Here is an 11,794-nt window from a genome sequence, read left to right as displayed (position 1 = left end):
CATTTGGTGGTCCGTGCTTGAGTACCACAACCAGTGGACTCTGCCAAGGTGTAAGAAGCAGATGTGAAAGATGAAGCCCAGTCCAATCTATATGGATTATTTTTCAATAAGATGGAAATTTACTAAATAATTACCATGTTGTATAAATTTTAAGGAAACAATATGATTAGCGCAAGAAGTAATAGAACACCTAAGTAAAAACTCCTTTAATGCTCTTGCCTGTGATACTTCTAGGCATTGTAAAAACCTTTTAGCCTACTTAAAGCTTCAGTCAGCCAAAGCCAAACACTTTCAGCTTTAGCCGTTATACTCTTTAGATAGTTTCTTTCACGGCCTGTAATAACCAAGTCATTAATAGCTGAGCTTCTCAGCCAGCAACCACTGATATCTTCTCAACAATCAGATTCAAGTAAGAGCTCAAAAACCCTTTCTTTAGCTAGACCCTCTGTACTTTTACATTCTTCTCTGCCAGTTCAGAGACAGAGAAGATGAAAAAACGATCATGTCTCTTCCCCCATCTACCTGACTTCTGACTCTCTCTTTCCAATGGGATTCTGGTTGCCTAAGTTACTAAATTTCTAACTAGGCTAGCTCCTACTCACTCTCTGTAGCCTACTCTCTGGCTTCCTTCGCACACCTTTCTAATGAATGGCTAATTAGCATTGAAAAGATTGTCTTTAGTGAGGCAGACTTCTCCAAAGTTCTTGAACAGCCATGCAAAGATTATACAGAGAATTTAAGATCCTAGATCAGAGGTCAGCGAAGTTTTTCTGTAACAGCCAGAGAATAAATATTTTAGGCTTTGCAAACCTTATAGTCAAACTACTTGAATCTCCCATTATAGCTTGAAAGCAGTCATAGACAATATGTAAACAAATATGTGTAGCTATATTCTAATAATACTTTATTTGTGGACACTTGCATGTAAATTTCATATAACTTTCATGTCTACAAAGTATTCTTTTTCTGGTTTTAAATTTTTAATGTAAAAACCATTCTCAGTTCACAGACTGTGCAAAAAACAGGCAGCAGACTAGATTTGACTTACAAGCCATAAATTACCAATCTCTGCCATAGATGATTAAAATGCCCAAGTGTACTACGACAGTAAGTTGTATACTAGTAAATAGTAATAAGTCAAAGAAGAAAGACATTGTCTAGGACTGAAAGAGTCAAAAGCTTCCTGGGTAAAATGGGATTTGGGTTGGATCTTTATAAAGGAAGGGTAAAATTTAGACAAATGTTAGAAAGAGAGGGAGAAGGAGAAAAAGAAGTTGCAGATGTGAGGGCCTTGAATATCAGAATAAGGAATTTAAACCTGACCTTCATGCAAATGGCATTTTTATATTATTCCTGCAGGGGAAACATAGAACTGATTTGACAAGAGAGAAACCAAGAGCAGGGAGACAAAGACGAGGCTGTCATAGCTGAATAAAGTGCAGGAGTCTGGGTGAGTGTTGTGACAGTAACAGAAGAAAAAGGACAACATCAAGAAACATAAGACATAAGGAATCAATGAGACTTGGTGACTAACAAGATTTAGGATAGGATTCAAAATGACTCCTGGAATTCAGGACCAGAAAAATTGGAGTTACTCAATTATTCATTGGCTGTTAAACACACATTGTGACCAGGACTTATGCTAGGGATTGGGAAAAGAAGACCCACATGACATAGAGCCTACAGTCTAGAAGGGGAGAGGTGGTCATGGGAAAGCGAAGGTGCAGCGTTGTTATAGGTGCTGTGGTGGAAGTCTGGTCAAGAGCACTGGGAGTCCAGAGAAAGGAAGACAATGAGATTTAATCTGAACAGACATCAGGAGGAAATACTAAGACTAGTAAAATCCTATGCTTGGAACTGGAGTTGCAGATTTTGAAGGTATTCACATACTAGAATGAGAATAAGAATTTAGAAAAAGAAGATCAAAGCCAGATTACAAAGTACAAAGGAAAGGAGGGAGCCTAAACACCTCCTTTTCAAGGAAGTGTTTGCTCTAAAACCTGGGAGGCCAAACAGGATAAAGCAGGTCCAGACTGGAAATTTGGCTCAGTAGCCACCTGAGTGAGGTTGATCACATGTCAGATGCAAACATGGCAGGTAAGAACAGCAGGTAGCATGGTTCCAAAGTCAGAAAGGAGTCAGGAAACAGACCAGAAGACACTAGAAGACAAATGAGTATCCTGTCAGAAACTCAGGACAGCAAAGGATAATCAGCTATGAAAGACAGCAGACAAAAGGGAGACAAGAATGTATCCAGAAGACATGGAACCTGCATTGCTAGAAAATACCTGGCAAAATAGATACCCATTAAGTACTTGTTTAATGAATGAACGCATTTACAAATAATTACATATGATGCCATATGGAATGAGCATGAGTTTGGAATCAGATCTTAATTCATATCCAAGCCCATTTATTCACTCCATAAACATTTATTATATGTGCCTGGAGTATACAAGACCCTAAGGATCCAAAAATAAAAGATGTAGCTCTTGACTTCAACAACTCGCAGCTGATTGACAGAGTCAGAGAGAAAGAGACGGTTGCTCTTCAGTGTGAAAAGTGCTGCAATAAATGTGTGTGCAAACATGTAGCTCTAACCCACAGGCTCCCATAGATGATCTGCTATGCTCAGGTATGAAAGGCCAAAAGGATCGGGAGTCACGGGGAGGGGGATGTGTGGCAGTTTGGAAGTGGGGTGTGTGTGGCAATTCCAACCAGACAGAATAACAATAACAAGATGTTCAGAGGTGTGTGAGCATGGCTTGTTCAGGGAACTCTAAAAGCGTAAGCGTATCTAGAGCAGAAGTGTGATGTGTCAGGTCAGGGGAGGGAAGTGGGGTTGGGACAGATGAGGTCAGAGTGATAAATAGGAGCCAGATCACAAAGTACTTTGTGTGACATGCTAAAGAGATTGTATTTTACCCTGAAGGTGATGAGAAGCAAATGAAGAATTTTAAGCAGGAGAGAGACATGATCAAATTTGCATTTTAGAAATAGCAACAGCATGGAGGATGGGTTGGAAAGAGATGAAGCTGGTCATAGGGAGAATAATTTAGTAGGTCACTTGAAGTGATAAGTGGAAAATGATGAGGGCTTGAACTTTTAAGATCTATTCTCTTGGCAACCTTCAAATATACAATAGAGTATTTTTAACTATAGTTATGTTGTATTCAACCTCAGAATTTATTTAAGTTACAACTAGGAGTTTGTGCCTTTTGACCAGCTTCACTCAACACCCCCTCCACCTCTGGTCTCTATTTCTAGGAGTTTGAGAGTTTTTTGAGATTTCACATATAAGTGAGAGAATACAGTATTTGTCCTTCTATTATTTTCTCAGCAAAATGCCCTCAAGGTTCATCCATGTTGTTACAAATGGTAGAATTTCCTTCTTTTTTATGCTGAGTTAAACATAGATTATATATTAAATATATATTATGTATAATAAACATATATATCTTACATCTTCTTTACCCATTGATAGCCACTTAGGTTGTTTCCAAGTCTTAGCTATTATAAATAAGGCTGCAACTGTGTTTTCTTCAGATATATACCCAGAAGTGGAATTGCTGGATCATTTGGTGGTTCTACTTTTAATTTTTGAGGAGCCTCTATAATCTTTTCCACAGTGATTGTACCAATTTACATTCCCACTAACAGTGCACAAGGGTTCCCTTTTCTCCACATCCTCACCAACATTGTTGTCTTTTTTTTTTTAAATACTTTTTTATTGAAGTATAGTTGATGTGCAATATTATATACATTTCAGGTGTACAACATAGTGATTCACAATTTTTATACTTCTTGTCTTTTTGATGACAGTCATTCTAACAGGTATGATAACCACATTGTGGTTTTGATTTGCATTTCCATAATAATCAGTGATGTTGAGCACCTTTTCATGTACCTGTTGGCCATTTGAATATCTACTTTAGAAAAATGTCTATTCAGGTCCTTTGCCTATTTTAAAATTGGATTATTTGGGGGTTTTGTTATTGAGTTGTATGAGTTCTTTATTTGTTTTGGGTATTAACCCTTATCGAATGTATGGTTTGCAAATATTTTCTCCCATTCTGCAAGTGGACTTTTCATTTTGTTGATCATTTCTTTTGCTGTGCAGAAGCTTTTTAGATTGATGTAGTCCCACTTGCTTGTTTTTTATTTTGTTGCTTGTGCCTTAGATGTCATAAAGCTCCATTTTAGACACATTGAATTGAGACGCCTATGTGACATCCAAGTAAAGTAATTTAATAAACTACTAGGTATAGTAATCCTTGTACAAGTTATTTAAACTCTCTGGCCTCAGTCTTCTCATCTGTAAAGTGGTGATATCACCTACGTTTTAGTGTTAACACAGATAAGGATTCTTACACAGTACACTGCTCATATTGGGCACTCGGAACAAATTAATGAAACAATTAACATTGATAGTATGATATATAATCTTTACCACACAATTTAGAGTTTGATCATATATTTCCTTGTAAGATCTAGGAGTTCAATTTACTTATGCAGTCTCCACAATTAGATAGTAAATTCCTTGATAATAGGAACCCTCTCTTTTATCCCTCCCCACAGTGCCTCACCACAGAGTGGGTACTTAATAACTTATTGCTAGAGTAATTTGGCAGCTGTGGAAGTGGGCAGGGGCCCAAGGACAGAGGGCCCTGCACTCCTCCTGTAATCCCTCTCCCAGTTGGTGGTACCACCAAACACTCAATCACCCATGCTAGGAACCTGGAGTTGTCTTTAACTCCTCTTTCTCTTTCTCAGCCCAGACATTGTAGTAGTCACCAAGTTCCAGTTATTTCATCTCCCATGTATTTCTCAAAACGCGCTCCTCCACTACATCCGACCACTATCCTAGCTCAGGCTTAATCCCTCACCTATTTTATGGCAATACCTTTCTAACTGGTTTTTTGCCTCCAGTCCTGCTTCCTCAAATCCATCTTCCAAGCAGCCAGTAGTTAGATATCTGGACTAGATCTGACAATGTCATCTCCCATCTTACCCTTTAAAAGCTTCCTGATGGAATCACACTGCTTTCTCTGGCATATGTGGTCTCTTGTGGACTGGCCTTGCCTACATCTCAGCCTCATCCCTTATCTCTTTAGACTTCTCTCTTCCCACTTCCAGCCTGAAATGATATGCTCCAGCAAGAAAGGCATACTTGTGGTTCTACCATAGCTGTTTTTTGTATCTGGCTTCTTGAACTTCTCAGGTTGCACCCTCTACCTGAACTGTCTTTTATTTTTACCTGGCTAACTCCCCATTATCCTTTAAAAATCAACTCAGTTGCCATTCCTCCAGGAAGCCTTTCCTGCCTCTTCCTAAACACCCCTTTGCCAAAGCAAGATTAGGTGCCCCTCTCCTGTGATCCCATAATGCCCTATGCAAGCATCATCAGTGATCTGACCACATATTTATTTGCATCTTTGTAAAGGTATGTCTCCCCAACTAGCATGTTTAAACTCCATGAGAGCAGGAGAGTATCTTATTCATCTTTTTCCCCCTATTGTCTCATATATAGTAGGTTCTCAGTCAGTATTTGTTGATTGCATTAGTATGAATTCTCACAGTCCCACTCATGCAAAGATACCAACAGATGCATACACATATATAGGCTTACCAACTCCCAAGACCAGATCTAAGCACCTGTGCCCTCTGGAACTCAGATTATTTCAAAATGCAATAAGTTATCCATAGCTGGATGTTGTACCTACTTGAGATGAAGGGTTCCACCAACTTATCCTGGGGACCTAAACAAGACTCTCTCTAACTCAGTCTCCTCTCTGTCTCTGTCTCTCTCTGCAAGTGTGTTTTTATGGCTCTAGCCTGCACTTGGGTTTTTAACTCATCTTTAGAGCAACATTAACTATAATTTAACCCTTAACTAAAGAGACAGATACATGACAGAAAATAAAAAGGGAAAAAAGAAAAATGCTTATTTCCAGTGAGAGAAGACTGTATAAGTGCAGAAATAGCAAACATCCAGGGATATGTGCAATGAGAAGGACCTTTCAAATGGAAAGACTGAGATTTGGACCTTATTCCAGTGTGTGGGATCAGATTTATCCAACATAGATGTATCTAACATGTTATCCATCTCTAAAACATCCAAATAGCTTTTGAAATTACTTTTTCTGTTCATAGGCATTGGGAGAGAGAGAGAGTGTGTGTGTATACACTTTCTACATTTGCAAAATTATTCTTCAATGTCTATGGAACACTTTACAACCCCAGTGAAGACTCCTACTTCCGATTCTTAAACTTATTAATTAGAAGTCCTTCATCTTGGCTCCAGACAGGACCAGGTACATAATTTGCATGGCCCACTAAAAAATGAAAATGCAGGGCCCCTTGTTCAAAAATCATGAAGAATTTCAAGACAGCAGCAACAGCAGAGCATTAAACCAAACCTGAAACCACTTTGAGTACAGAGCCTGTGTGACTGCACAGGTCACACTCCGATGAAGCCAGCTTTAATGTAAGAGCCCTCAAATCAATCCCAACTACCTCTAGTTTATTTGAGCCCACTTTGATTTAATTCTCAGCCCTTCTTAGTTGGGAAATAGGACCTCTTCTAGTTCTTTGCATCAGCTCTTGATTAGACCCCAGTCTCTTTTGAAGAACTCTCCTTTTGAGAGCCTGGCAATTGTTTTTCCTGTTCTTTTACTGTTGACATACTGTGTGTGAGACCACTTGCTCTGTCTCTCTCTGTCTCTCCCCACAGCTTGTCCAGGATCCATGTACAGGGGAGGCAGAAGATCTAGCCTGAAGCTCGGCAGTAGGGAAATGGATCTGATAAGGCACAGCTTCTAATGAGTCATGAGCTTCCCACCTACCAGGGTCCCTCCCCATGTGGCAGCAACCAGCACCATGGGCATGCTGGGAACACCTCCCACCCAAGCCTTTGCCCTGGGTCCAGAGTCTGTGCCCTATCCTGGTAGTCGCTGAGAACAACTGGAAGCCACACATACCAGGTGTTCCTTGTTTTCCAGGTACTGAGGCCATAATCCCTAACTCTTAACTCCGGTAGCTCCTGAGATCAAGGGGAAAGCGGGGTCAGAGTGGTAGTCTGAGAAGAATCCGACACCAGATTCTGTGGCCTACAGGTGACATGCTGCCTAAAAGGAGCAGGTAGGATACCTTTTGGGGGCCAGAAACTGAAAGCAATAAAGTGCAGATAACACAGAGGGTCAGGCCCAGGGCAGGTTTGTGAAGAGGCTCTGCAGAAGGGGGAGAAGAGGGTCAAGGGGGTCCAGAGCTGAATGCTAACCCCTCCACATTCAGGGGCCTGTGACAGCCACCCCAACACCTGAAGCCATGACCAGCGGGGAAGATGAGCCAAGGAACTGTGTGGTGTGCGGGGACAGAGCCACGGGCTACCACTTCCATGCCCTGACTTGTGAGGGCTGCAAGGGTTTCTTCAGGTGAGAACCTCCTCCCAAACTGAAACTCTCAAACTGCTTGCAGGCAGCCTTTAAGCCCTGGTACATGCCCGAGCTTGTCCTGCTACGTCATTCCTGCATCCTGGAGCCTAACTACCCTGTGGCTGGCTATGCTGCAAATTGCCAACCTCAATACTGTATAAACAGGTGGCAAAATTACAGAGGGAAGGCAGAACATCTGTCCTATGGCCACAATTCCTTAGTCAAGTGTCTTCATTCAAGGCAAAGCAGCAAGCTAGTACAGCATCAACCAGGCTTTCCTGATTCTGTGCCCCGGTGGAAATGCTTGAGATGCATTGTATCCTCTCCATCCCTAGGGGTCTCTAGGCACAGCTCAGATTAGCCCATGTCACCATAAATTCTTTTAGACCATGTCATTTGGGCCCCTCACATACCCACCTGCTCGCTACCATCCCTGACCCTTCACGTCTCCGTCCTCACAGGCGAACAGTCAACAAAAGCACCGCTCTCACCTGTCCCTTTGCGGGAAGCTGTAAGGTCAGCAAGGCCCAGAGGCGCCACTGCCCAGCCTGCAGGTTGCAGAAGTGCCTAGATGCTGGCATGAAGAAAGACAGTGAGTTGGCCCCCTACCGTCCCTAGAATCCACTGACTATGTCTCTCCACTGACTATGCTTTGCCCTTGTTCCCGCAGCGTATTCTCCACACAGCAGGCAGAGTAAGCTTTTTAAACAAGTCAGACAGTGTCACTTTTCTGCTCAAAACCTCCAAGGGCTCCTCATCTCTCTTACACGGTCCATGACCTCATGGTTGAGCTCCCCAATACCACCTCTCAGGTTTTACTTCCTACTCTTCCCCTTGCTCAGTCCATCCCAACCACACTGACATCAATGCCATTCTCAAACACACCAAGCGCGGTATCCTCGGGAATGTTGTAACTTCTACTTACACTTGCCATTGCCTCTACCCGGAACACTCTTCCTCTATGGCTTGCTCTTTCTCTTCTATTTTTCAAGCACATTGCCTGTCACATCGTAGGTACTTGATCATTGTTAAATTAATTATTTAATGCTTTTCCTCTGTGCCAGATAATTAGGCTATGCTCCCAACAAATAATGTAACTTGTAGTCAACTTAACGTAACAGAAGTCAACTTGCCCAAGTCTACTCAGCTGAAAAGTTTTAGGGTCAGTATTCGTCAGACACTTGCTTTTTCTATGACATCACACAACTGTTCCATATGGAGCAGTGGAAACTGTAGAAGTCAAAAAAAAATCTTGGTTTGAATCCAAACTACATCACATAAGTAATCTTGGACCTGTCACTGGAATGTCAGCCTGTTTGTGTTTCTGAAAAATATAGATAACACCTGCCCTCTTTACCCATGGAGATTTAACCTCAGAACCTTTGAAATTACAATGCCATGCAAACATAGGTGATGTTTTAGGTACCAAGAGTCCTCCCGCTTCAACACTCCCCCAGAAGCCAAACATATCCTTCCACTGTTCCCACTTTACTCTCCATCCTCTCTTTCCCTCCCACAGTGCATTGTTTTCTGCTGCAGTGCCTCGCAGGTCGAGGAGAGTGTACAGGAACCTCCTGCCACCTGGAGCCTCTGGGACTTTACCCAAGCCCAAGGAGGCCTCAGGAACTCTCCTCTGTCCCTGTGTCCTTCATCGTGCAGTGTCTGAGGGTCACGGACCAGGGGCTGGCAGAGAAAGTCGCTCTCTGCTGGTCTCAATAGCTTTGTCACATCCCTTCCCTGGGCACAGTGATCCTGTCAGCAGGAGCCCTGGCATTGCGGCGAGCAAGACAGGCCCAACGACGGGCACAGCAAGCGTCGATGCAGCTGAGTAAGGAGCAGAAAGAGCTAGTCCAGACACTCCTGGGGGCCCACACCCGCCACGTGGGCCCCATGTTTCACCAGTTTGTGCAGTTCAGGGTGAGCACTTACAGGATTCAAGCTGGAGTGTGACAAAAAGGGTGCCCAAGGAGGCTGGCCTGAGGGAGGGGGCTGTGTGCCATGCACCAATACAGAGGACGGGACTTCTCCGGAACCTCAGTGGGGCAGATTCCTCAGCCTAGAACCCATCCAAGATAAAGCTGGAGAGGCCTAAAGGAGATTCCTAAGGGGTGGTGGAGGGGGTGCCTCTTACTTAGGTTCTGATCTCTGCAGCCTCCAGCTCATCTGTTCATCCATCACCAGCGCTTGCCCACCCTTGTCCCTGCACTAGCGCTGCTCACACACTTTGCAGACATCAATACTTTCATGGTACAGCAAATCATCAAGTTCACCAAGGATCTCCCTGTCTTTCGGTATGTGACCTCTCCTTACCTTTCAGGAAGAAAACACTCCAGTAAACTATAATCTGCCCCTGACCAAAAATAAATAAAGTCACTGACCAAACTAACCCATCCTTCAGCCTTTCCAAAAGCCAGGTCTTGAATTCCCAGCTTTGTTTTTAAGTATCCAATCAGAACTGGGTGTTCCGCTCCCTCTCTGAAGTTCAGGCTAGAGTCTGAAGTGCCGGTTACCTACTCCCCACAGGTCCCTGCCCATGGAGGACCAAATCTCTCTTCTCAAAGGAGCAGCTGTAGAAATCTGTCATATAGCACTCAATACCACTTTCTGTCTCCAAACGCAAAATTTCCTCTGTGGACCTCTTCGCTACACAATAGAAGATGCAGTGCATGGTGAGATGGTGCTAGAACAGCAGAAGGCATCCCTTTGGTATGGTATGTGGCAAGGTGAACCAAAGGCTCCTAAGCCTTGTGTCTCCCACAGCAGGGTTTCAGGAAGAGTTTTTGGAGTTGCTCTTTGGCTTCCATAGGACATTGCGGCGACTGCAGCTCCAGGAGCCCGAGTATGTGCTCATGGCTGCCATGGCCCTCTTCTCTCCTGGTGAGTATCCCCCAAAGCCCAAAAGCTTTTGTTCCACCACCTCTGCCCAAACTCCCAGCTCCCTGCATCCACCCATCCAAGCCTTAGTCTTCAAACCACTGGAATGGGTCTATCTCAGCCTTGGGTCCCCCCTGTGCAGGCTACCCACAACCCCCAACCTTGTCCTGCCCTACTCCCTATCTTACAGACCGGCCTGGGGTAACCCAGAGGGAAGAGATTGATCAGTTGCAAGAGGAGATGGCACTGACTCTGCAGAGATACATCAAAGGCCAGCAGCCAAGTCCCCGGGACCGGTATGGTGGGACTGGAGGCTATACCAGAGCAGGAACGGGTTAGGGAGACATAGAACTCAGGAAGCTTTTGCTGTCCTTTCTTTTGGGAAACCAGGGCCCTTGAAGGTCTAGTCCTTCCCTCCCATCTCACAGAGCTCCAGCATCCAAATTGCTCCTACTGCTATTTCATCTCACTTTTTCCATATTTTTTTATTCAGTAGAGATGCAAGGTAGTAGCTCACAGGCTCTGTATAATAGCATTCCTGAGATTGATGACATCCATCACCTCACCAAGCAACTTCTCCAGACTAGAGCAGCCTTTCAACAGTTTTGTTCACTCTCTTTCCTTGGCCCTTCCCCTCCTCTCCATTGGTCCAATTCCTTTAATTTTTCATTCCCCTTGAAGTTATGGTCATTCACTTTCATGGCCAAAGCCAGTCCCTGTATCACACAGTCCATGATCTATCCAGGCTCTAAGGTATGCTCCACTTCTGTTCTTGCTTATTCCTCAATGAGCCCATTTGGCCAGAAAAGGGATGCTTTATACCACAGAACACATCCACCTTCTGGAACCTGCTCTGGAAGGCCAGATCCTCAGATGCCACACAGTTGAAAATCTGGCCAAGTCTGGGGTTTTCTTCACACTTGGGGCTCAGAGCTCTGGGTTCAAGAAAAATGGCATAGTGAAAGGAGTCAGTGTCAGAGGCCCCCTTGGGGACCTTTGGAACTTTTGGTACATTTGTCACACCAGAGCATATTTTCTAGTGTTCAGACCTAGCTTCACTGAGGGGCAGTTCAGGGAATCAGGGCCTCAGGACAAGACTCTCAGCTGCTTTATTTCCCTTCTCTTTCCCTGGTGACCCCACTACTTCTTCCCAGGTTTCTATATGCGAAGCTGCTGGGCCTGTTGGCTGAGCTCCGGAGCATTAACAACGCATATGGGTACCAAATCCAGCACATCCAGGGACTGTCCACCATGATGCCACTGCTCCAGGAGATCTGCAGCTAAGGCCCAGTTCACCTCCTTTCCCAGCCCACCTGGACACATTGGACTGGAAAGGGGAAAACGCTGGAACCATAGGTTGGGGCCAGTAGAAAGGGAGCCCCCTGGTTGCAATGAAAGATTAAAGCAATAACTGCCTCTTCATGCAGTAATGGGGAGAGTGAGGGGTCGCCATGGGGACAAAGTTGTTCTCTGGAAGCACAGAAGAT

The 11,794-nt window shown here is 44.0% G+C and overlaps 1 protein-coding gene across 3 annotated transcripts; it reads left to right on the top strand.

Annotated features, from left to right (window-relative positions):
* The first annotated feature begins 6,625 nt into the window (after positions 1–6,625).
* NR1I3 (nuclear receptor subfamily 1 group I member 3) lies at positions 6,626–11,729 on the top strand. Of its 3 annotated transcripts, none has more exons than XM_045517169.2 (9): positions 6,626–7,140; positions 7,294–7,433; positions 7,895–8,025; positions 9,181–9,350; positions 9,585–9,724; positions 9,957–10,102; positions 10,197–10,310; positions 10,498–10,603; positions 11,462–11,729. In XM_045517169.2, exons 2-9 carry the CDS (start codon positions 7,327–7,329, stop codon positions 11,589–11,591), a joined length of 1,044 nt encoding a protein of 347 aa, XP_045373125.1. In that variant the 5' UTR covers positions 6,626–7,140; positions 7,294–7,326; the 3' UTR covers positions 11,592–11,729. The 3 variants fall into 3 exon arrangements, with proteins under 3 accessions (XP_045373125.1, XP_010954004.1, XP_010954002.1); XM_010955702.3 differs by having other exon boundaries at positions 6,635–7,001; positions 10,194–10,310; XM_010955700.3 differs by having other exon boundaries at positions 6,636–7,140; positions 10,194–10,310.
* Positions 11,730–11,794: the final 65 nt, after the last annotated feature.

Source organism: Camelus bactrianus, chromosome 21, assembly GCF_048773025.1.
Source record: "Camelus bactrianus isolate YW-2024 breed Bactrian camel chromosome 21, ASM4877302v1, whole genome shotgun sequence".
Lineage (NCBI taxonomy): Eukaryota > Metazoa > Chordata > Mammalia > Artiodactyla > Camelidae > Camelus > Camelus bactrianus.
Note: the sequence above shows the minus strand (reverse complement) of the source record. Positions and strands in the feature narration are given on the sequence as shown.

Coding starts and splice junctions, on each gene's coding strand:
- NR1I3 (XM_010955702.3), top strand. CDS start 7,327: ATGACCAGCGGGGAAGATGAGCCAAGGAACTGTGTGGTGTGCGGGGAC. Junction 9,725..9,956: donor AAGGATCTCCCTGTCTTTCG/GTATGTGACCTC, acceptor TACTCCCCACAG/GTCCCTGCCCATGGAGGACC. Junction 10,604..11,461: donor CAGCCAAGTCCCCGGGACCG/GTATGGTGGGAC, acceptor ACTTCTTCCCAG/GTTTCTATATGCGAAGCTGC.